Here is a 26,097-nt window from a genome sequence, read left to right as displayed (position 1 = left end):
CTTACGGTCTTGAGCAGAGCAGTTGCCATACCAAGCCGTCATGCATCTGGATAGGATGGTCTCCATGGTGCACCTGTAAAAATTGGTGTGGATCATTGGGGACATGCTGAATTATTTCCTTAACCTGCTGAGGAAGAAAGTACACCTGCTGGTGTGCTTTCTTGGCTATAGTGTCTACTTGTCAGGATGAAGACAAGTTATTGGTGATATTTATACATAGGAACTTGAAGCTTTCAACTATCTCCACCTCAGCACCATTGGTATAGACACGGGCATGCACTCCTGTCACTTCCTGAAGTCAATAACCAGCTCTTTTGTTGATATTGTGGGAAAGATTGTTGTCTTGACATCATGTCACTGGGCTCTCTATCTCCTTCCTGTACTCTGTCTCGTCATTGTTTGAGATATGACCCACTGAGGTGGTGTCGTTTGCAAACTTGTGGATGGAGTTAGAGCAGAATCTGGCCACGCAGTCATGAGTGTATCAGGAGGAAAGTAGGGGGCTGAGGATGCAGCCTTGCGGGGCACCAGTCCTGAGGATAATCATGGCGAAGGTGTTGCTGCCTGTCCTTACAGATTACAGTCTGCTGGTCAGGAAGTCAAGGATCCAGTTGCAGAAGGAGGTGATGAGTCCAAGGTCTAAGAGTTTGGAGATGTTTGGAAATATGGTATTGAAGACGGAGTTATAGTGAATAAATAGGAATCTGACAGAGGTGCCTTTGTTATCCAGATGCTCCAGAGATGAGTGTAGGGCCAGGGAGATGACGTCCACCATGGATCTGTTTTGGCAGTAGGAAAATTGCTGTGGGTCGGTGTTGTCAGGGAGGCTGGAGTTGATGTCTGCCATGACCATCCTCTTGAAGCGCTTCATGGTGATGGATGTCAGAGCCATCGGGCAGTGGTCATTTAGGTGCATTACCTTATTTTTCCTTGGTACCAGGATGATAGTGGTTTTCTTAAGGCCACAGCCGGGGTTTCCACCTGGGCCAGTCGCTTTCCATGGAAAGATCTTACATCTGCTATGGTGACTGTGGGTACAGGTGCATCAGGGGCTGTCGGGATGGGTGATGTTATTTCATTAACTTTCTGTTCAAAATGTACATAGAATACATTGAACTCATCAGGAAGGGATGTGTTTTGGCCAGGAATACTGCCCAACTTTGTTTGGTAGCCCATTATAACATGTAAGCCTTAACACAACTGTTGGCTGGACTGGTCTGGTATTGTCTCTTGGCATCCCTGATAGCTTTACAAAAGTCACATCTAGATTTCCTGTATAAGTCAGGCTCACCCGATTTGAACACCCCAGACATGGACTTCAGTTGGGAGTGAATCTCTCGGTTCATCCATAGTTTCCGGTTGGGGAACTCTCGGATTAACTTCCTTGGTATGCAGTCCTCTACACACTTGCCTATGAAGTCTGTGATGGCAGTGGCATATTCATTTAAATTGCCTGCTGAGATACCCATATAAGCTAATCTCATTTGTCTTCATTTGGCCCATATCCCTTTACCCTTTCCTATCCACATTCCTGTCCAAATGTCTTTTCAATGTTGTTATTGTACCTTTCTCAACCACTTCCTCTGGCAGCTCGTTCCACATATGCAGCACCCTCTGCATGAATAAGTTGCCCCTCAGGTCCATTTTAAATCTTTCCCCTCTTCCATTAAATTGGGTGCATTCACCCTATCGATGCCCCTTATGGTTTTAAACACCTCTATAGCATCAACCCATCAATCTCTTACGCTCCATGGAATAAAGTCCAAGCCTGCCCAATCTCTCTATATGACTCAGGTCCTCAAGTCCTGGCAACGTTCTCGTAAATCTTCTTTGCACTGTCTCCAGCTTAATGATGCCTTTCCTATAACAAGGTAACTAAAAATGTACACAGTACTTTAAATGAAGCCTCAGCAACGTCTTGTACAACTGCAACACAACATCCCCACTCCTTTACTCAATGCCCTGACTGATGAAGACCAGTGTGCCAAATGCCTTCTGCACCAAACCGCACGCAGACTAGATGATCATTTCGCAGAACACCTGCGCTCCGTCCGTAACCGCGACGCACATCTCCCTCTTGCCAGTCACTTCAACTCCCCCTCCCACGCTATCACTGATATGACAGTCCTCGGCCTCCTCCACTGCCAGGAGAATTCCAAGCGCAAACTGGAGAAACAGCACCTCATTTTCTGTCTTGGAACCTTGCAGCTTAAGGGCATGAACATTGAATTCTACCACTTTAGGTAATCCCCACACCCCTTCCCCACAACCACCCCCCCCCCCACCCAATCATGCTTCTTCTCTTCTTTGCTTTCCTAGCCTCTTTTTTCCTACCTTTTTTTTTCCTTTCTCTCCTTACCTTTGACCCATCCCCCAGTGGATCTGCTCTCCCCTCCTCCCCTGCACCTGCCTATCACTTTCTCTTACCTGCATCTACCTATCACCACCCTGTGCCCACCCCGCCTCCCCTCTTTTGTCCAACTATCGCTGCTCTGCTTTTCCCTCCTATATACTGGGCTTCTTCTTTTCCTATTTTCAGTCCTGAAGAAGGGTCCTGACCCAAAACATTGACCACCTGCTTTTCTCCATGGATGCTGCCTGGCCTGCTGAGTTCCTCCAGCATCATCACGTTTTTCATGCCTTCTACACCACCCTGTCTACCTGTGATACCACTTTCAGGGAACTATATACTTGTACTCCTAAGTCCCACTGTTCTACAACACTCCTCAGGGCCCCACCATTCACTGTGAAGGTCCTACCCTGCTTTGACTTTTCAAAATGCAACACTTCATACTTAACTGAATTGAAAGCCAATTGCCATTCCTCATCCCACTTATCTAGCTGATCAAGATCCTCCTGTAATTTTTGATGACCTTCTTCACTGTCTATGATACCATCTATTTTAGTGTTGTCTGCTAACTTACTAACCATGGCTTATATTCTCATCCAAGTTATGTACATAAATGACGAACAACAATGGGCCCAGCACTGATCCCTGTGGCACACCACGAGTCACAGGCCTCCAGTCTGTGAGAAAACTGTCCACCATCACCCGTTGCTTCTTACTATCAAGTCAATTATGTATCCCCTTAACTAGCTCTCTCTGAATCCCATGTGATCTAATGTTCCAGACTAGCCTTCCATGCAGGTCTTGTTAAAGGCTTTGCTAAAGTCGAGACTGACAGCATCTACTACCCTGCCCTCATTAATCTTCTTGGTTACTTCTTCAAAAAAATCTAACAGATTTGTGAGACATGATTTCCTATGCACAAAGCTATGCTGATTATCCCTAACCAGTCCTTGTCTATCCAAATGCTGATAGATCCTGTCCCTCAGAAGTCCCTCCAGTAACTTACCCACCACTGATGTCAGGTTCACTGACCTGTATTTCCCTGTCTTTTAAATGTTGTAATTATACCTGCCTCTACCACTTCAATACACCCACCAGTCTGTGTGAAAAAGCTGCCCCTCAGATCCTTTTTAAATCTTTACCCTCTCACCTTAAACCTATACCTTAATAGAGGTGTACTAGATGATAAGAGGCATAGATTGAGTGGACAGGCAGAGACTTCTTTCCAGGACGAAAATGGCTCACAGGAGTGGACATAATTTTAAGGTGATTGGAGGAAGGTATAGTGGAGATGTCAGAGGTAAGTTTTTTTTTACACAGAGAGTGATGGGTGCGTGGAACGCACTGCCTGCAGAGGTTGTGGGGGCAGATGCATTAGGGACATTTAAGAGACTCTTAGATAGTCAAATGAATGATAGAAAAATGGAGGGCTATGTGGGAGTGAAGGGTTAGATAGATCTTAGAGCAGGATAAAATGTCAGCACAGCATCCTGGGCTGAAGGGCCTGTACTGTGCTGTAATATTCTATGTTCCATACCCTTTAATTTTAGTGTCCCCTACCCTGGGAAAAAGACTGTGACCATTCATCTTACCTTTGCACCTTGTGATTTTATAAACCTCTGTAAGGTCACCCCTCAGCCTCCTCCTGCCCCTCTCTAAGTAGTTCTGCCTCTTTCTCCTTTGCACTTCCATGAGCTCAAGTCTTCGGCCAATATTTTAGTTGTGCCTCTCAATATCTCTTCCTTTAGCTTGTTGCAATTCATTTGTCTTTCCTCTCCCGTGAAGCATTGAAGGTGCAATAAAACTACAAATAATTAATTCTGATTGCTGTAGTTATCATTATAAAATATTAATATAAAGCATAAAATTCTTTACTAAATTAAAAAAAACATGCACTGGAACCATAAAGTTACGCAGTATAGAAACTATGTGACCAAAGCGTGCTTCTTGGCAGGACAGTTGTTATGAATGGGAAATGCTGCAGGAAGGTCATGGAGAAGTGCTGAGAATGAAAAGAAGTATGAAGGTTAACAGAGATGCGTGTGGGTTTAAGGCAGAGGCACGCCTTATGCACAGCTTGTCCTCAGCTCCTGCCAATTTACGCTCCAAATCCCCACCATGCGGGCTCTCTTCCTTTGCATCCTGCTTTTCACTGGTACTTATCAAGTAAGTTTGAGAATTTAAACGTTTTATTCAGCCTTCATTTGGCCCCAGTTCGTATTTTTCTTATTATATGGCTACAAGTCACCTACGCTTTATTTAACTGATGTAGCATTAGTTGTGCTTAATTTGCTGTAACATCACATCAACTGCGAAAATAAACATCGAAAAATTACAGCTTGAAACTGTGATGTTGGGCTGTTGGTAAGAACTCGTTTTGAAATGCACATTTGTTCAAGTTCTGTCCGTATATTGGAAACCATCCAATGTGCGGTTGGCAGTCAAAACGCGCTTGATTAACTGATTTAAATAAATCACTTGTTTGATTGCTCCATTAACGTATAAATCTAATTCGGAGTGTATTAAGTTGCATTCAGACATGAAACTGACGGACACCATTGAGAATATTCACAATCTCTAAAGGCACAACATTTTAGATATTTCTTGCAATCAATTGTCCGATACGTTTAAACGAAAATCAAAATCGAGCCAGCAGTGAAATAAGCTTCTCACATGTCTTTGTATTTTCAGTGTGAAAACTTTTCCACCTCGCTGCAGTACTAGAATGTACAATGGTATATCTTAAAACTCGTGAAAGTGTATGTTCTTTTTCCAGGAATTTCTATTTTGGAAATCAGCCAATTTTCCCCCACTTAAACTTGCTCGTATATCCGTCTTCTCAACTTGGTCTATTTACCAGCGTCTGAAGTAAATCTCACTTTACTGCTCCGGAGAATGATTCTGCCCTTACTGTAGGAAACTGCATAACTAATTACTCGTGAGAAGTATTCTGACACGTTGTCGCATGGTATTACTGTAAACAACTTTTTGTGCTAATGGCATAGAGGTGCAGAAAGATGAGTTTCTAAAATTATATTTTGCCTGCAACTTTTTGCCTGGACTTATTAACTCAGCTGGATCTATTACATCGTTACTTTTTCAAAGATTGCTTTCAATTTTTTTTTTCTGTCGGGGACAGTGATTATTTTTGGAACTGTTGGTTTGGCAAGTATCAGCTCTTGGCTGAAATCACTACTGTCTGCAAAGTAACCATCCAGCCTTCAAATTAAATGACATCTGTTGGATTTCAGATAAAGGAGAACAAGTATGCAAAGAGACCACACTGACAGATGTATTACTAACATGTAGGCACAAATGTTTTAATTTACTTATTGGCAGATGCTGGCAAGACCCATGTTTATTGCACATCCTTAATTGCCTTTAGGTAACTGGTCTGAAATGAGGCAACGCTGACAAAGGGTTTTGGAGATGATGCATTAACTCTGTTTTTCTTTCCATGGATGCTGCCTGACCTACTGAGTGTTTCCAGTCATTTCTTCTTTTCATGCAAGAAACAAACATGTTGTTCTGAGGTTGGAGATTCAGACAGAGCAGTCAGAACAAGGAGGGCAGATTACTGCCCCAAAAGGATATTGGTGAACCAGATGGGTTGTTATGGCAACCCAGAAGTTACACTGTGCACTTTTTTTTAAATTCCAGAATTTTATATTTGTTTATGTTTGCCCATATTGAAAATAAGGTCATTGTCAAACAAACTGGTTGGTTTGAAGAAGACTACATGACTACTTGCCTTCCAAAATAAAGGTATATATTATATAAAATCCATCTCATGTTACTTATGGGTATTTGTGGAATGAATTCCCTTGTGTCTGCTTGAAAAAACATTCACATTTATTAAAGAGCTGACCAATGGAACGTACTTCAATGGTTTCATTATATTTTATTTCTAACTTCTAAAAAGCAGTAATGAACAGTTAAATAATTACTCCCTCTTGACAAGAATAGGAATAGGATAAATCAAACTCAAAACACATTGGACAAGTAACACACCAAATAAATAATATGGCAAAATATTCATGTTCCCATTTTTTCTCAAAATCTTAACAAAGATGTATGTGCAGATCACAAAAGACAAATGAATAATTAAGAAAAAAATGCTTGACAAATAAGCTATAAGACAAGCTTATTGAGAGCTTATATTGAGCTATGAGAGGTTGAGCAAGCTTGGGTTGTTTTCTCTGGAGTGTTGGAGACTGAGGGGAGACCTAATAGAAGTTTATAAAACTATGAGAGTCATAGATAGAGTAGAGAGTCAGAATCTTTTTCCCAGAGCAGGAATGTCAAGTACTAGATAACAAGTATTTAAGGTGAAAGGGAGAAAGTTTAAAGATGTGTGAGGCATGTTTTTTACACAGAGAGTGGTAGTTGCCTGGAATGGGCTGCCAGGGGTAGTGGTAGAAGCAGATATGATAGTTGCATTTAAGATGCTGTTAGATAGACACATGAATATGCAGGGAATGGAGGGATATGGATCATGTACAGGCAGAAGAGATTTAGTGTAATTCAGCATCATGTTTGATGCAGATATTGTGGGCTGAAGGGCCTGTTTCTGTGCTGTTCTATGTTCTAAATTGCACTAAACTGCTAGTTAATTCTAATTAATCTTAACATGACAAGGCAGGTTATTGGTCCCCAGACATTCATCTGACCTTTACATCATTTGTACAGTGGTGGACCCTTTTCTGTTACTTAACAGTCATGTGTCTACATGACTTAATCAGGATTAGTCCAGGAGCAAGATTCCTGTAATTTCGAACAGTTTAGAAGCAGTTAAAATTTTCCACTGAGACTGATTTAAATTTCTAAGTCAATATCTCACTTCTGCTGTAAACATACCAAAACTATAAATACATTTATTCTTTTGCTCATGTCAGATAACCAGAGAATCAATGGGCAGGGTTGCGATCTGGAAGTAATGGCTTCTGTCCTACACTTCTGCACTCAGTTGTCCATTATTCCATATCCATTCACTTTACTTGATGGAAGAAAGCTGGAAAATGGAAACCAGAAAATTCTGGCCAATGGCTTTTCACCATGTTTGCTGCAACATGCTGAAAGAAGTTACAGTCGACCTCTGGACACAGGAGGAATAGGAAACATAACCATTGTCTATTGATTACAAAGCACAACACCATTACAGTATCACCAAAATAATGGATTTGTCTCTTTTCCTGAATGCATTCATTTATATGGATGTATGAATGTGTCAATGTCATGGAATTTCAAATTTTAACCAATACTTTATGATCAAAATGTGAAAGAAAAGACTATAATGAATAGTATTAATTTTGCAGACCCCTAAAATCATGCTTATTGATAAAATCTGTGGTTCTTTCTGATGGATGATTATAGGTGTTCAAAATAATAAATACAATTATAAGTGTACAAATGTTGCAAAACAATGCTGTGAGCAAATATTTTTAGTATTTGCAGTGTTTTTGCTAATTGAAAATCAACTGAATAATAATTTAGTTGCACATATTCTTACTTTTCTACAGTTCATTATCCTGCAAAATAGAATAGCTTATTTCTGACTTCTTGCAACCACCTTTTTAGAACCATAGAACCATAGAACCATACAGTGCAAAACAGGCCCTTTGGCCCACCATGTTGTGCCATCCATCAAACCACCCTCACACTATCTAACTCTTTCCTCCCGCATATCCCTCTATCTCACATTCCTCCATATGCATATCCAACAAACTCTTGAACCTGTCCAATGTATCTGCCTCCACCACCACCCCAGGCAGTGCATTCCATGCACCAACCACTCTCTGGGTGAAAAACCTCCCCCTGACATCTCCCCGAACCTCCCACCCATAACCTTAAAGCCATGCCCTCTTGTCTTGAGCATTGGTGCCCTGGGAAGGAGGCACTGACTGTCTACTCTATCTATTCCTCTCAATATTTTATATGCCTCTATCATGTCTCCTCTCATCCTCCTCCTTTCCAGTGAATAAAGTCCTAGCACCTTAAGCCTCTCCTCATATTCCATATGCTCTAATCCAGGCAGCATCCTGGTAAATCTCCTCTGCACCCTCTCCAATGCCTCCACATCCTTCCTATAATGCGGTGACCAGAACTGAACACAGTACTCTAAGTATGGTCTAACTAGAGTTTTGTAAAGCTGCATCATCACTTTGCGGCTCTTAAACTCAATCCCACGACTTATGAAAGCTAACATCCCATAGACCTTCTTAACTGCTCTATCCACCTGTGAGGCAACTTTCAGTGAACTGTGAATATCAATTTACTATCTTAATTTTTTTTTGTTGATTTCTTTGAAACTTTGCTGTATTTTCCTTCGTCAGATTAATGCTATTTCCAATTTATGGGAGATATTTATATCAGATGAGTAAGTTTAAATGCAAACAAGCTTATGACTTCTGATTGCTGTATGAAAAAACTAATTTCTCATACTTTCTTGTTCAGTTAGGGTATACTACTTACTGTTATTATTTATTCTTTACAATTAACTTATTTTAGTTATTTTAATGTTTGTTCTGTTTATGACCCCACTTGAGTTGGGTATATCTGTTTTTAGTGGTATCACCTTCTTAAGAGGTATCCCTGGAAATGCCCATTTTCAAACACTGGCTCTTTTACAACTTTACTTATCAGTTGCATCAAAAATATTTATTCAACAAGTAATTTACCTGTTGTATAACAGATCCAAAAGAAGACACGCTGCCCCAGCCATTGATCACACACTGATTATGTGTTAGATAAATGCTTGGTGTTTCTGATTTGTTACATTACATGAGCCATGCATTTGAAATGAGGCTGAACTTTTGCCAAAATTCTGTACATTTTCATTGATGCTCCATCAAGCTTATATTGAAGGCAAGGTGTAAAATTTAAGCAAATTCTGGACACAATTATCTTGGAATTTGGCATGCACTATTCTTTCCAAGATTTGGTCACAATATTACTGCATTCTGAATTATTGCAACTTTCATTTAGGTTGCTAATGTGTGACTCTACGGACAGGTTGCCCCCAGCTCTGAAACAGGAGTACTCTTCCAACCAACCTCAGTGCTGGTTTCACATACAGTGTCTACAATAACAGCAGAGTAACTACTGAGGACAACTGAACCCCTCCATTGGTCTCTGTCCACAAGCATTATCTTACCTCATTTATCACCATCTTCTGGTTCCCTATTGCAAATCTATTTGCATTTGAGATGAATGTCTTGGTAATGATTCTGAGTCTTGATGTTTTTCTTGGTATTTCACTAATAAGTGAAACATTGTCAAATTCAAACAAAACTGTGGTGCAGCTTCTGCACTCCCAGTGACACATCTGACCTCATATATATATATATATATATATATATATCAATAAGATTATCTGATTCACATCTTGGAATAGGTTCTCTGTGTACACAGGGCCTAAGCAAGAGTAAGTGAATATAAATATTAAATGTTTCCAAATCAATCCATCAGAGGAATTGTTTCCCTAACTCAGCACTAATTTAAAAGGCCACAAATTTTATATATCACACAGAGAGTGGTTGATATCTGGAAAGCACTATCATTTAGACAGATATTTAAATAGGCAAAACATAGAAGGATATGGTCCTAATGTGGGTAAATGGGTTTATTGAAGATGGGCAAAAATATCTGAATGGACGTACTGGGCTGAAGGGCGTACTTCTGTGCTGCACGACCCTATGATTCTATCTGCATCATCCACATTGTGATATTTGATTGCCCCTCCCACATATTTGATGCCTCTTTTGCAACGTCAAAACCACACTGGAAGTTCTGGGTGAGCTAAGTTTGGAAATTTGAAAATAGATAGCATATGATACTTCTTTGCTTTGAAACTTAATCATTCACCATAACCAGAATATCCAGCTTTCTGTTTTCCAGAAACTTTAAAAAAACAGTTTATCCAGGAGAGTCTGAAACATAAATTACCTTTGAACATAAGAATTTAAGATATTGAAAACATGTCAAATGAAAGTATTGCAGTGCTAAGATGTTCTGTAAACATTACAAAAAGAAAAACAAGTCTGTAAGACCTTCACAGAAATACTTTTTTTCTCCCATATCCGTTAGTAGTAAGAGCAAATCCCAAAATTGCAATGTTTATTTAAGTGTCTTTATATCAGATTTGTAACTGCAATAATCGTAAGCAAGAATATAGTTACATTGACATTTTCTGTAGCAGATTGCAGAGTCAAGTACAATAAATCTCCAATAACCTGCAATCCAACTATTCAGAAATCCCAATGAGTATTTGGATCATTGGATAATGTTTGCTGTGCTCTCTCTCTCTCTCAACTCACCAGGACCCCAAATTCTGTGCTCCCTTCCAACTCACTGGAGTCTTAGTTCTCATGCTCCCTTTCAATTCATTAGGACCCTGGTTACACACTCCCTTTGAAAATACTGAGTTCACTGAAAAAAAATAATAATACTGTATAATATTTTTAAAAAGTGAAATTAAAAGTATGTTTAGATATTATGGGGAATTGCATCCAATATTCCGCAAAATCTGCCAGACCGCCACCATGAAAGAACCGAGCATGCTGGATTATCAGGAGTTTTACTGTAATCTCTTAATATAGTGAATATCTTTAAAGTTGGAGTTTAATTTGATGCCAAGAGCTATCTAAAGGGCTAAGAGCTCAAATGCACTTAGCTGTGGGCTGAGAAAGCAATAGAGTTACAGACGCAAAGTAAATCCCTGAAAGTTTAAAAGAGGGCCATGCTTCCATTCCAACTGGACAGTTACTTAGCTGAGTTAAAAGCATTTCTATTAACACCTGCTGTCTGACCCCAGATTCATGGTGTTCTGCAAGCTGCACCTATCCTGCTTGTCCTCTTAGGTGACCCAAATGCTCAAAATTCAGACATTCCTACACTTTCCACACATAGAGCAAAGAAAATTAATGTTGTTATCATAGATAATTTATGACATAGAAGGAGGCCACTCAGGTCATCGTATGTGTCGGTCGAAGAAGAGCTACCTAGCCCAATCCCACATTCCAGGACTAGGTTTGTAGCCCTGTAGGTCATAGCTAACGAAGTACACATCCAAGTACATTTTAAATGTTATGATGCTTCTACTTCTAACTCCCTATCATTGAATTCCAGAATCCTACTGCCTGTAGGGTAAAAAAAATCCTCATCTCCCCTTTAATCTCTCTACCAATTAGTTTCAATGTACTCTCCTTGGTTTTTAAATTATACACTAAGGGAGATCATTGAACAATGTTGCATTATAATATGATTTATGGCATTTCATAAAGTTTTGTGTCATCTTATGATTAAGAGAGAAGTTTCTTCTGAACCTGCCATTCAAAGAATGGAGAGGTGCACTAGAAAGCTAGGGATGCCAATGAGAATGACCAGGCAAACTGTATCTGTGAGGATATTTAAGGAAAGATCCAAAACTTGTTCTGGCATGCACTCCAAGTGGTTTCCAGTCAAGTAAAACTTTTGAAATTTGGTGTGGCTCCATTTTTGAGCATGATTTTGCAAAATTGAACTGTGTCACATTGTGCATTTATCCATTAGATAATGTAGTTGATTGAGCATAATAAATGTATTAAACAACAGTTTTTAATTGTTCCTCCAGGATTCCCCAACTGCTTAGTTCCAAATTTAAGCTTCCATAAGTATCTTGCACTCAACCCACCATCCCCAACTCCCTCCTTACCCATCTCCTTGCTACCAATTAAAACAGACCTATTCTGCATGACTTTAATTTCACCTTGTACATTTTTGCAATTGCTTGAATACATATTCTGTCTTCTGAATTAAGATTAAATAATTTTCTTTGTCTTCTATGCATCCACATTGAATCTGATTATGAGCTAGGTAGTGGAATCATGCAGGGCAGAAATTGTCCTCAGTTATTTGTGATAAGCAAATGCACTAAATAATGCAGAACCAAATTTTGGAAGTGGAGTACAAATTTCAGTCAAAACAATTTGACAGATTTATCAGGAACAACTGAAAGTGTTCTTAATTGGAAATCTGGACTGTAATAGTTAGAGGTGTGTTTAACCTTGAACAGGGTCCAGAGTTTCCTTGACCAATGTTAAGCTTTGTACACTTGCTGCCAGGATGTAACTTAACATGTAGTGGTAAGGCTCCTTACCTAGTTTGTTTCCACACCAAAACAAAGACACTGAGGTGGATTAAACTGGATTTGGCCATGCCTTGCATGCATTCCCCTGTGCTCCCATCCTCTTCTAGTCCTTGCTGATTCATATGTGGTAGGAAGGCCTCCAGCAGCACAACTTGAGACCCTGTTCGTGGATCATCCTAATCACTTTCTGCTGTTTGCAAACAACTGAATATTTAAAACAAAATGTTAAACATATTCAATTATTTTTAATTAAAGAAAATAAATAAACAGTGAGAATAAAGAGAAAAAGACAGAAAACCTACCTAAATGCCTGTTTAAATGAAAGTCAGTAATCCCTTCAAATAAAAGGGCAGTGCCAGACGTGACTGCTGCAGCAGGCATACAACACAGCCCTAGAACCAGTGGAATGCTTCTAGTCTCAAGTACTGAGTCCAGAAATGGAGCAAGGGGTCAGATCCCGATTCTCACAGTGTAGAAGTCATGTGCACAGTAATCTACAGAACCACAAGATAGCTGTTGGTGCTTTCTGACCACTGCCCTGACTGAGATTAGCTCATTCCACACAATAAGATCATACCTGGGTGTACACAAGTCCTTAGCAAAGCATATTTACCCAGTAAACCTCAGGAAGAGGAGTAAAACTGAACTTTAATTCAGCAGCAAGTTGGCTGTTCATATGCTTTTTTTCACAGAAATGAAAGTCATTCAGAAGGGTTAGTCACCATGTGAGTCATTTTCCGCAGAATTTATCATCAGCCCTTTGGTTATAAACAAAGACATATTTGCCAAGGTGCCCAAGGATTTGTACTGGTTAGGTTAGAGTTCACATCTCTGTGAAAATAAAACAACAAAATTCAGCAGCTTATTAGAACATTATTGTATCATATTTTTAAGTATTTAAAAGTGGTAACATGTTGTGGTTTCATTAATACAGCTGAATATATTTTAGCGGAAAAAAAAGTTACTATGTGCATTTAATCTGTCCACTGTAAGTATCCAATTTAAAGTCACTGCAAATTATTTTTAAATACTCCACTGAACCTTAATAGTTTTACTAGTGTACACCAGTCAGCTTCATAGTGAATTACTTTGACATAAAGACATTTTTAAAACATGTCTCTTGGTGTCTGTGTCTCATAAAATTAGTGCAGTTTGAAGAGTCATTCCTAACCTGAGGTCATTAATGGAATTGTGCAATATCAACCCGGAAGAGGCAGAGGATAACATGGGAACACAAGAAATAGAAGCAGGAGTAGGCCATTCAGCCCGCTCTGCTATTCAATTAGATCATGGCTGATCTTTTACCCCAGCATCACATCCCAATACTAGTCCAATATCCCTTGATCCCCTCAATATCTGAAAATGTTATCAGTCTCTGAAATGAATATACTCAGGAACTGAGCCTCCACAGCCCTCCTAGATAGAGAATTTCAAAGATTCTCAGGGTCCTTGAGGAATACAAAGGAAATGGGAAAGCACTTAAACAGGGAATCAGGAGACATAAAAAGGGCCATGAACTGTCCTTGGGGAGAAGGATTAAGAAAAATAACAAGGCATTTTATACATACATTAAAAACAAGAGGGTAGCTAGGGAAAGGGGAGGTCCACTCAATGAGAAAGGAGGGAATTTATGCCTGGAGCCAGAGGAATTGGGTGAGGTAGAAAATGATTACTTCCCTTAGGTATTCCCAAGGAGCAGGACATGAAGGACAGTGAGATCAGGGAGGGGTATGTTGATATTGTCGGGCATGTTGATATCAAGAGGGAGGAGAACATTAAGGTGGATAAGTCCCCATTATCTGAGGGGATCTATCCCAGGTTATTGACAGAAGCAAGGGAGGAGATTGCTGGGGCCTTGACAGAGATATTTGTAGCCTCTTTAGCCACAGGCAAGGTCCCAGGGGACTGGGGAATAGCTAATGCTGTTCCTTTATTTAAGAAAGACGATAGCGATAATCCACCAAATTATAGGTCAGTGAGACTTACATCAGCGGTAGGAAAATTATTGGAGAAGATCCTTAGGGATAGGATTTAAGATATAAGATAGATATTTATTTATTAGTCACATGTACATCAAAACACACAGTGAAATGCATCTTTTTGCATTACTGAGAATGTGCTGGGGGCAGCCGCAAGTGTTGCCACTCTTCCGGTGCCAACATAGCATGCCCACAACTCCTAACTTGTACATCTTTGGAATGTGGGAGGAAACCGGAGCACCCAGAGGAAACCCATGCAGACACACGGGAAGAACGTACAAACTCCTCACAGACAACGACCGGAATTGAACCTGGGTTGCTGGCGCTGTAATAGTGTTACACTAGCCACTACACTACCGTGCCTGTTTAAATGAAGGTCAGTAATCCCTTCAAATAAAAGGGCAGTGCCAGATGTGACTGCTGCAGCAGGCATACAACTCAGCCCTAGAATCACTGGAATGTTCCTAGTCTCAAGTACTGAGTCCCGAGATGGAGCAAGGGGTCAGATCCTGATTCTCACATTGCTGTGCATCAGTGTAGAAGTCATGTGCACAGTAATCTACACAACCACAAGATAGCTGTTGGTGCTTTCTGACCACTGCCCTGACTGAGATTAGCTCATTCCATACAATAAGATCATACCTGGGTGTATGCAGGTCCTTAGCAAAGCATTTGGAAGGGCATAGACTTAGCAGGGATGGTCAATATGGCTTTGTGTGGTGGAGGTCATGCCTTACAAATCTGACTGAGTTTTTTTGAGGGGGGGATGAAGATGATTGATGGGTGTAGGGCAGTGGGTGTTGTCTACATAGACCTTAGTAAAACATTCAACAAGGTTCCATCATGGTTGGCTGATCCAGAAGATTAAGGCACATGGCATCCATGGTGACTTGGGCAGTTGGATTCAAAATTGGCTTGGTCATAGAAGACAGAGGGTAGTGGTAGAGGGGTGTCATTCCAACTGGAGATGGACAAAAATGTAATTGGATTGATTAGTCAGTTTGCAGACATGAAAATTGACAGAGTTGTGGATAGTGAGGAAGATTGTCAAAGGATTCAGCAGGATAGAGATCAGATGGAAATCTAGGCAGAAAAATGTTTGATGGAGTTTAGTCCAGATAAGCGTAAGGTATTGCATTTTGGGAGGTCAAATGTAAGAGAAAAGTACACAGTAAATAGCAGAACCCTTGGGGTACTGATGCACCTCGGGATCTTGGGGTGCAGGTCCATGGCTCCCTGGAAGTGGCAAGGCAAGTGGCAGTGTAATAAAAAAGGCATGCCTCATACTTAACTTTGTCGGTTGGACCGTTAAATATAAATATAGGGAAGTCATGTTGTAGCTGTATACAAATTTGGTCAGGGCACAGTTGGAATATTGTGTACAGTTCTGGTTGCCACATTACAGGAAGGATGTGGAGGCTATGGAGAGGGTACAGAAGAAGTTCACCAGGATGTTGCCTGGATTAGATCGTATTAGCAATAAGGAGGGGTTGAACAAACTTGGATTGTTTTCCCTGGAGCATCAGAAGCTGAGGGGTGACCAGATGGAAATATATAAAAGTTAGAGTCAGAGTGTTTTTCTCCAGGGTGGAAATGTAAAATAGCAGAGAGCATAGGTTTAAGGTGAGAGGGGGAAAGTTTAAAGGAGATGTGTGAGACAAGTTTTTACACGGAGAATATTAGGTGCCTAGAACACACGGCCAGGGGAGGTGGTGGAAGCAGATACAATAGCAATGTTGAAGAGGTGTTTAGTCACGTACATGAACAGGCAGGGAATGGAGGGATGTAGACTATGTGTAGGCAGATGGGAGAGTTTAATTTGGCATGATGGTTGACACAGACATAATGGGCTGAAGGGCCTGTTCTTGTGTTGTACTGTTCTATGTTCTGTGTTCTAATCTCTATCCTGAATGGCTGACAGCTAATACTGAGACTTCAACTCCTGGCTCTGGACACTCCAGGCTGTGTGTCAAGCACTACAAGAATCTTATATGTTTCAATGTGATTACCTCTCATTCTGCTAAACTCAAGACAATTAATTTCTCTTCATGCTTCAAACCTCCCATTCCCATCAATCTGATATGTTGCTCTGGACAAATTGCACCTTAAACTATTATAAAAAAGACTGTGGAGAAACCACAACTGTAAATGATACTGGGATAACTCATGTCTAAACATCCCTGATCTTATGGACTAGTCAATTCTGCCTGAATTACACTGTGATTACTGGCTTAACCAAGTGGAAATTCCACTCCTTGAACATTAAGTAAATAAGAATTACCTATAGCCATCTGACTTTTAAAGATGGTGACAATAGCTCTTTGAGACCAGATTGTGTTCCTCAAGGATTTAAACTGTATATAAGTTCTTATGCAGGGTACAACAGAGTCAAGCACAACAAGCAGTTGTGGAAAGTGGAAGGAAGGCAGCAGAATTTGAAGAAGCTCCTGAACGTAGACAATTTTGCAAATGGCCATGCAAATGCCCACGAAAACCCTTATGTGCACCTGGAGTAAGTTTGGTAACTGATGGCTGTGGATGTTGCAAAACCTGCGCAAAGCAATATGGGGAGCTCTGTACTGAAGCTGACACCTGTGACCCTCACAAGGATTTGTACTGTGACTATTCTGGCGATAGACCCAAGTATGAATTTGGAGTATGTGCATGTAAGTTAAATTGTAACAATATTGTCTCTTCAAGTCTAACGTAAATAATGGCTCACAATTCTTTAATGTAATCTGTCATTATATTTTGAATTCAATGGTTATGCTATTATTACTTTTGTTACTTTTATTAGACAGAGTTAGACACTCAGGAACAGAGGCTGATATACATTTGTATTTCACCTGTATCACCTTTATTCAAAGGTGTGATATTTGTAATATATTGAGGAAATTATACACATCTTGTTTCAAATGGAACGTATTTCTGATAAACACTTAGGTATTCATTGTAGGAACTGTAGAAAACATGTTTTAAATGGAATCATTCCACTTAAGAGATTTGTTCGGTGAAATTCCATATCATGTGTTAGATGATCTTCTATTGCCTAACCTGCTCCAAGATCTAAGTATTCTGCAGGATTGAGGAGGTAACGAAAAGAATGACAGTGATCCAAATATGTATTATCTCTGAATTGTAAATCTTGGAGGCAGGAGATTTTGAACATCATAAGGTACTCAAAAGAAAGTGCCAATAGCATTTTCATCCCCTCGTTCTTGAGATTGGTCAAAATACTGTCATTCTTGATTTCATAGAGTCATAGAATCAGAGAAATGTACAGCCATTTCAGCCCACCTCATCCATGCTGATCGTGTTGCCCATGAATGCTAATCCCGTCTGACTGCTTTAGACCTGTAATCCTCTATGCCTTTCCTATCTAAGTGCCTGTCCAATTTCCTTTTAAATGTTGCAGTTGTATCTGCCTCTACCATCTCCTCTGGCAGCTCATTCCATATAACCACCACTCTGTGTGAAGAACTTACCCCTCAGATATCCTTTAAATTTCTCTCCTCCACCTTAAACCTGTGCCCTCTAGTTCTAGACACCCCTGCTCTGGGAAAAAAATTTCTGATTATCTATTCTGTCTGTCCCTTCATAATTTTATAAACCTCTATGCAGTCACCCCTCAGCCTCCTACATTCCAGTAAGAATAAACATACCCTATCCATTCTCTCTTTATAATTACAGTCCTCCATTCCAAGCAACATTTTGGTGAATCTCTTCTGCATTCTCTCTATTGCTACCCTATCATCCCTGTAGTGTGGTAACCAGATCTGTACACAATACTCCAAGAGCAGTCCAACCTGTGTGTATTTGTGTATTTTTGTATTGATAACTTCCAGTGCTAAAATCCTGCATTCTTTTGACTGAATTCACATGCTGTCCTTTGTAGAGGCTGGAGAAATCACTTGAATGTCAGCATTACATATACTGATGGGTAAAGCAGAATGTATTGCCTGATACAAAATGTAAGCAGGCAGAGTGCACAACTTTGGCTCATTGCTCGTCTGATTGCTTGGTCTGAGTTTTGGAGGCTGAGCTACAACTGTTTTGCTTAGACTCAAGAAAAGAAGTGTAATTATTATTTTAAAAAAGATGAATTTAATTATTTTTTCATGAAAACCTTCATTATAAGGAACCAATATCCAACTGATTTTTAAAAAAAGAAATTCTGCTCTTATCCCCAACCAAATCATCCGGGATGACATTTTCTAGCATTGAACTAAAAAAGGTCAAGGGGAATCAGTTTATCCTATTTATTAATATTTTGGTGGAAGAGTAATGGAAACCCTGAAAAAGGCAGTGTAAAAGCAGCTATTGATCCAGGAAAAAGTAAACAAACACACACACACACAAACACAAACATATATATCCAATCAACTGTAACAGATAACACAAATATATATTAGTTTAGGGAAGTTTACAACGTCTTGGCTAACAGAAATTAAGTGAGCAGAAATGTTCCCAACATCTAGAATATGCTCTCCCCTCTCTAGCTCATGGTATGAGAGTTAACTGTCCATCAACTGTAATTTTTATCACTACATAAATGTAAAATTCATGAAGTTAGAACATTGTACAGCTAATTGGCTATGACAGCAGTGAAATTTCAAAAATATGGATTAGCAATTACTTCTGAATATATGTAGACTAACCTACTAATTTCTCAAACCGCTCTTTGCCTTCTTTAGATACTATTGGAGTTGGGTGTGAGTTAAATGGAATATATTACAGACACGGTCAAACGTTCCAGCCTCACTGCCACTATAAATGCACATGCGTGAATGGTGCTTTGGGATGCACACCTACCTGCACAAAGAAATTGGCAGCTGGCCAGTGTAAAAATGTCAAGGTCATAAATAGATCTGAATATTGCTGTGAAAAGTCCCTTTGTGATAAGACTGGAGGGAAGAACCAACAAGCAATAGCCCACAGAGTAATGTCTGGTAGGTCATTTAAATAAATGTGCAGAATATTGTGATGCAGTTGAAATAAAATTTATACCTTTGGGTTTGGCAATACAATTGGTCCAATGCAGCTAAATCCTTCAACTGTGCGATGGGCATGTGATTAATTTGATCAGTTCTTCGTTGGCTGAAAGGATACAGTACTCCCATTCAAGGTGAAATAGCCTGGCTTACTCTTATGTCCCTTATGGCTACTGGGCTTTCAAAGAAAAAGTGACAGAGCAGCATTGATATTGAAGGAATCTACAATCTGTGGATATTGAAGTAGGGGGAAAAAAACATTTAAGCAAGCAAATTTGAAATTGAAAACCAAATAAATTAAAATTGGCATCAAGTAGAGACTATGTTATGGTGTGTAATTGTTTTTTTTCGATAGTTGATTCTAATGTCTAAGGAATGTGAAATTTTCAGCTTTTCCCTTTTTTAAGTGAAAGGTAATTTATGATTTAAAGAAAATGAATTTGAAAGTCACACCAGAGATTGCTTTTTTTTAGTAAATTTATTTATATAAAACAAGAGAATTTTTGGAAATCTGGGAATAGGACACTAATGTTTATTTTCTAAATAACTTTGTTTAAATATTACACGGATGAGATAATCAGGAAAATCAGCCCTGTGCAGGGAAGAGTTCTGATTTTTGTAAAGATTCAGGATAGCAGCAAAATTATAAAATATTGCCAACAATTTCATAACTTTTTAAAATGTGAAAACCTTATGCCACATGGAGTTTACATTGATATGTCTCAATTGATTGGTTCTCAAAAGCACTGCGATCTCCCAATATGCTATTTGTATATTATTTTATCATAACCTTCAGTAGTTTCCTTATTAAAATATTTTAAAACTGTGGTAGCAGAATGATCAGATAGGTAAATCTTTACATATTTTAATAGGGTCTTTTTAAACCTACTGAGATAAAGTTAGATTGACACAGGATACATTATAAAGTGTAGTAAGAAGTCCCTCTCCAGTTCTGTTTACATAATGTAACTTATCAAATAAAAGAAAATTTTTATGCTCCATATTATTTCTTTCAATTCTATTTCCAGTTATAAAGGAATTTATTAAATATTGCAGGATAGCAGACTATAATAATATTTTCCTTTTGAGTTTGATGATAGTTTTCTACTTTTATCAAATGGAACAAATACCAAAGCACTGACTTACCGAACTTTATAGTATAGATGGAAGTCAATTGACTCAAAATACTTCTGCCACCTTTTCGCTCAAGTAATCCAAAACTTATTTCACAACTAGAATCTCTGTCCATAAGTCTAAGGGGAGAGAGCTGTATAGTCTTAGTCTGGGTGTGTCCTCCTCTCTAGATATGCTGTCCTTGATGATCTCGACCTCGTGGACGCTCCACAGTGACTTCAGCTGCTGTCCCAGTTTTGAAACGTGAACTTTCAGTAGATGCAGCTTGAGACAATTTCTGCACGTGTTCACCTCAGACACTGGAAATGTCCCTGGCTCCCCATTTTGTGAAGGAGGAACATTCCATGTGACCAATCTGTTCTTTTATGACTTACCCTTAAAGTACTCCCTTTAATTTAAAGAATATTATTTCTTTAATTTAGAGAAAGTAAAGGGAGGAATTTAGAGACCCCATTTCACTCTTGACATTTGCTTCCACCAATTGCGGACCTTACTCTTACTTTTCCCATAACGACTGAACCTGTTTTCCCTATGATGTGTCATGTTTTGAATCCTGATGGCACTCTGGAATTCTGCTTCTGACTAAATGAAGGTATGCTGCACTGATCCTTTAAACTTCCTAAGAGTAGGGAGAAGAGAGTGAGGAGAGTGGGGAAGAGGTGAGGGGGTGGAGTGTGTGGAAAAGGGAGTAGGGATGTGGGGGATAGAGAGTTGGGGAGGTGTTGTCGTGTTCATGGCAGGATTAGGAGGAGAAATAGACAACTAAGCCAGGGAAGAGAGACAACGAGACCTGGGGTAGAGGGTAGGTAAAAGCTGCAGAATAAGAAGGGCCAGCAATAACTGGGTTAGACAGAGAGAGAGAGACACACAGGGAGAGCCAGAGGAAAGAGAGGGTTGACACATCTGTAATATTATGGGTTGATAAGCATCAATTACCTAAAGTAATACCTATTTTAGCTGATTATCGGTGGGCTCAGGATTATGTTCCTATTCTTCATTTTAAAATTAGGATCTTTGTTTTAAAATCTCTCCATGACCCTTGCCCTGCTATTTTTATAACCCCCAACAACTCTTTGAGCTATCTGTACTCTCCATTGCTGACTCTCTGAGTTTCCTGAAATTAATTATTCCACTGTTGATAGCCAATGCTTCAAGTGCTGAGGCCCAGACATAAGCTCTAGAGTCCTTTCTTGAAACTCTCTTCCCCTCTATCTCTCTTTGCTTCTTTAAGACACACCATGAAATCAATTTCTATGATCAAGCTTCTGATTACTGTTATGAAATCTTATGTGATGCATTGTCAAATTTTGTTTAATAGCATTCCCTTTGAAGTGCCTAGGAACAGTTTACTTCCTTAAAGGTTCTACATAAGTTCAAACTGTCATTGTTCTACTTACCAAACTTTTTTAATGGAGTGACTGCTTATACAGTAACCTCTGTATTTCCTATAGCCTTCTGATTCTTTCCCACTATTTTTTATGCCCTTTGCTTTGGTTAGCAGATTTTGGTATTAATCATTGCATCAGCGAATAAGTCATTTATATGCACTCAGAACTCAAAGACACACCACTATATTCATGTATTTAATTCCTCTATGCTTTCTATCCTTCAACCATATCTGCCATTTGTACACCATGAACACTTAATATAAGTTTGAAGACAATTTTTTGCGCTGACATGTCTCAGTCCTATGTTTATTTATATTATCAGTTTACAAGGCAAGACCAGTCGTGTGGCGGAAGAAGTGTATGCTTCAAACAACTCCATGGAGTGAATGTTCAAAATCTTGTGACACGGGAATTTCAGTCAGAGTGACAAATGACAACAGCAGGTGTGAACTTGGGAGAGAAAGTAGACTGTGCTTTATTCGACCTTGCGACACAGGCATATTAAAAAACATGAAGGTAAATCACGTTGGAAAAATAATTACCTTTCATCTGAGTGTCATTTTTTTCAAGAGTGAAGGATCGAATGCAGGATGAAGAGTTAATTTGATTGCATGGAGATATATATTCATGCACTACAGTAAAAAACACCTCCAAACAATAGACACTCCCTTGGTCATCCAGTAGATGGAAAAAGGGTCATTTTGTGAGGACACAAATTCATCTCTGGTTAGGAATAATAAATGTGCTCCATAGTGGCATCAGCACATTGTAACCAGCTGTCTGAAATTCATTCTGCCAAAGTCAGTGAAATTAATTCCAAAGTAATTCCAAACATGTCGATGTTTCTGCACAGTCCGTTTTTACCTTATTATCTGGGGATGAAATTCTATGCATGTATGCATGAACTTGTTTTAATGGCACAAATTAGTATTTTTCAAGAATGGAGTAAGTGTAATTTGAGTGAAAGAATTGGAACATCACTTGGAATCCCATCCATGCAAGATAGTATCTCCCTTCTTGAACATCCCTATATTAGAGAAATAGTATAGAAACATAGCTGGTGTATTATCCATTACCCTAGGATTACCCTCGGCTATACCAAATTTACCAATTACATCAGCTTTATCTCATTTCTTTTCATGGGACCTTGTTCACAAATTTCTCAAACTACAACAGTGATTGTGGTGCAAATGCACTCCATTGGCTCTGTAGTACATTGAAACAAACTGAGATTGTGAACTTTTTTTTGTCTTTTTCCATTCTCCTCTTCATTTTATTCAGTAGTGGTCAAATACAAATCAATACACTGTTTTACATTAATAGCAGCATTTTCACATACAGCAGTATATCAAACCTCCCCTGGTTCTATCCTTATTGATCCATCTATAGACTTCTTCAGTAAAATCAACTACCTTTATCACTGCCTTAAGTAAAAGGTTTAAGGAGAATACTTTGTCATTCTCAAAGCTAAAGGGGGTCATCCTGGCTAAAAGCCTGTAATATATTATTAGTTTGAATCAGACTAGATCCTATGATGCTCCATGAACTGACTTAAATGCATACCTTCATCATCAATAATCTGTAGATTCTTGAAACAAAAAAACATTGAAATTATTTAAAAAATACTAAACACAGCTGATTCCCAATCATTACGGTAAAGCATGAAAAATAAATGATCAAAATTCCTTTACCTTGATGCATGCTTCTAAACCTCATTCAGAACATTGGGCAGTGAACGGAAGAAGAGCCTAAGTAATGCCCCAAATTTCAGTGTTGTTAGTTCAATTATATTGTGATTTCACCCAAAGAAGGAATGGACTCTTTGCACACCAGATTTAGTTGACTGTACTGTCAAAACTTTGGACTGATAGGCAATAATAAAGACTGTTACCAAAATCTTGATTTATATTGCAAAATAGCAGTGTTAAAGGTTTCTATTGTTATCACATTTTTTGTGTTTTCCTTTTAGAAAGACAAGAAGTGCCTACAGTCATTCCAACACACCAAGCCTGAAAGATTTTCTCTCTCTGGTTGCACAAGCAGAAGAAGTTATAGACCGACATTCTGTGGTACATGCTCCGATTCCCACTGCTGTGTTCCTAATCAAGAAAAAACTGTGAAAGTAGAGTTTAACTGTACTGATGGAGGAATAATCATTTGGAAGATGATGTGGATCACATCTTGCAAATGTCAGCGAATCTGTATTGATTCAGAGGACATATTCTCAGATCTGAAACTGCTGTAGTTAATTGTTGCCTGTAACATGGGAGGCATAAGAGAACAGAAACATTTATGCAGGCCTTCTGCACCAAAGGATGTAAATTTGGTCTTATATTTTAATACAGTTTAATTACACAGAAAGGCAAACAAATTTCATAATACAGCTTGAGATATATCCCTCATAAATCATCTTCCACACAAAGCTCTAATTTGCTCCATTCTGTAAGTAAATAGGATCCTTTTGTAAAGTGTATCTGCATCATTAGTTTCTTTGCCTGGGCCTTATGTCAATTTAAATTTCAGTTGAGCTCTCTACAGTTCAGTAAAGTTCCTCCCCAGAACATAACAACAATTAAAAAAAGAATTAGGGAGTTGGTCTAATTAAAATCGCTGCTTTAGATACACAATTTATCAGTTTGGAGTAGACAAGGTCCTGTGATATTCCACAAACTGACTAATATACATTTTCATTGGGCTTTAAAGCAAATGTTCATAATTGCTGCAGAACATTGACAGGAACACATCTAAATTTGGTAGTACAATTAAGTTGCAAATCTTGTATTTAAATATCTATAATTCTGCACAGGTTTTATTGCTCACTTGACCGAAAGTGATCTTAGCTGGTCAGCATTTAGTGGTTGTTATTTGGTTGAGGAAAAACAATCTTGTCTAGGTTAAGTGGTTAATAGTTTAAAACACATTCTTGTAGATTAAGAACATAATCTAGTCTGATGCTATCTACCTTTTAGATTAAACATTAAACCAATGCCTTGTGCTTTTTTGTGCATCTGAGTGGGAAGACTTCGTTATTCGGAGAGCAGGGATATTTACTTTGTCAACATTTATCCCCAAAACAACATCCAAAACCAATTAACTGACCATTTATTTTATTGTTGACTGTGGCAATTTTCTGTAAGTAAATCAGCTGCCATATTCCTTGTATTAACTGAGTGACTATTCATTAAAATAAAATACTTAATTGGCTGTAAAGAGTGTTATAAATGTATATTGATTTTATTTTTAAGAGCACATACCCTGCATGGCAATATAGTCACATATTTGTTGTAAAAATGATCAGAATTGCATAATTTATTTTCAAATTACATTAAATCTCCAGTAATCCACTATCTGACTTTTCAGAAATCTGATGCTTTGACATCTGGGTGAATTTTTCTGTGTTCTCTTTCACTTCACTGTGGCCCTAATTCCTACACTTTCGACTCACCAGGGCATCGATTCCCATGCTCCCTTACTGGGTTCACTAGAAAATTTATTATAATGCTATGTAACATCTAAAAAACTGAATTAAAAGTGTTGGGGTATTATTAAGAATAATATCTGATAGTTTGGAAAATCTGCTTTACTGGCACCACCAAAGTCCCAAGCATATTGGATTATTGGAGTTTTACTGTATAGCCTGTTATATTGAAATATGTAAATTATTAAACATCTGGCTGCATAATTCAACATTTTGATGTCGCAAAGATGTTCAATGAATCAGATGCCTACTTCTCATATGGACTAGGTCAGATTTCACCGATGGCAAAGAAATGGATACAACCAACATTTACATTTTCAATTCAGTATCCTTCAGTTCCCTAAAATTCCCTAAATATCTACAGAATTTAAAATATATAATGCAATAAGCATAGAAATTACAAAGTTTGTCAGTAAGATTAATTTCACTTTTATGAACCCAAACTGTCATCTGCATGTGCTGTTCTTTTCTATAGAAATTCTATGCTTGTTTCGGGGCATCAGCACATTGAGTTTGGGTAACATTGCTGGACATTGGTCTCCTCCTTCTTCTGTGCATACATGACTGTTTTTAAGCATCTGTATTAGTCTGCAGTATGGATATTTGCCTGCATTTTCTGCAGCAGTGTTTTGAATAAACTGGATTCCTCTT

The 26,097-nt window shown here is 38.8% G+C and overlaps 1 protein-coding gene across 1 annotated transcript; it reads left to right on the top strand.

The window, feature by feature from the left end:
- Window positions 1-4,341: 4,341 nt before the first annotated feature.
- On the top strand, window positions 4,342-26,097 carry LOC127575254 (cellular communication network factor 6-like). The gene is made up of 4 exons (XM_052024978.1): window positions 4,342-4,516; window positions 19,150-19,404; window positions 22,291-22,484; window positions 23,938-26,097. The coding sequence occupies exons 1-4, from the start codon at window positions 4,387-4,389 to the stop codon at window positions 24,211-24,213; spliced, it is 855 nt and encodes a 284-aa protein (XP_051880938.1). The 5' UTR covers window positions 4,342-4,386; the 3' UTR covers window positions 24,214-26,097.

The sequence above is a fragment of the Pristis pectinata genome, chromosome 10, assembly GCF_009764475.1.
Source record: "Pristis pectinata isolate sPriPec2 chromosome 10, sPriPec2.1.pri, whole genome shotgun sequence".
NCBI classification, from domain to species: Eukaryota; Metazoa; Chordata; class Chondrichthyes; order Rhinopristiformes; family Pristidae; genus Pristis; species Pristis pectinata.
Note: the sequence above shows the minus strand (reverse complement) of the source record. Positions and strands in the feature narration are given on the sequence as shown.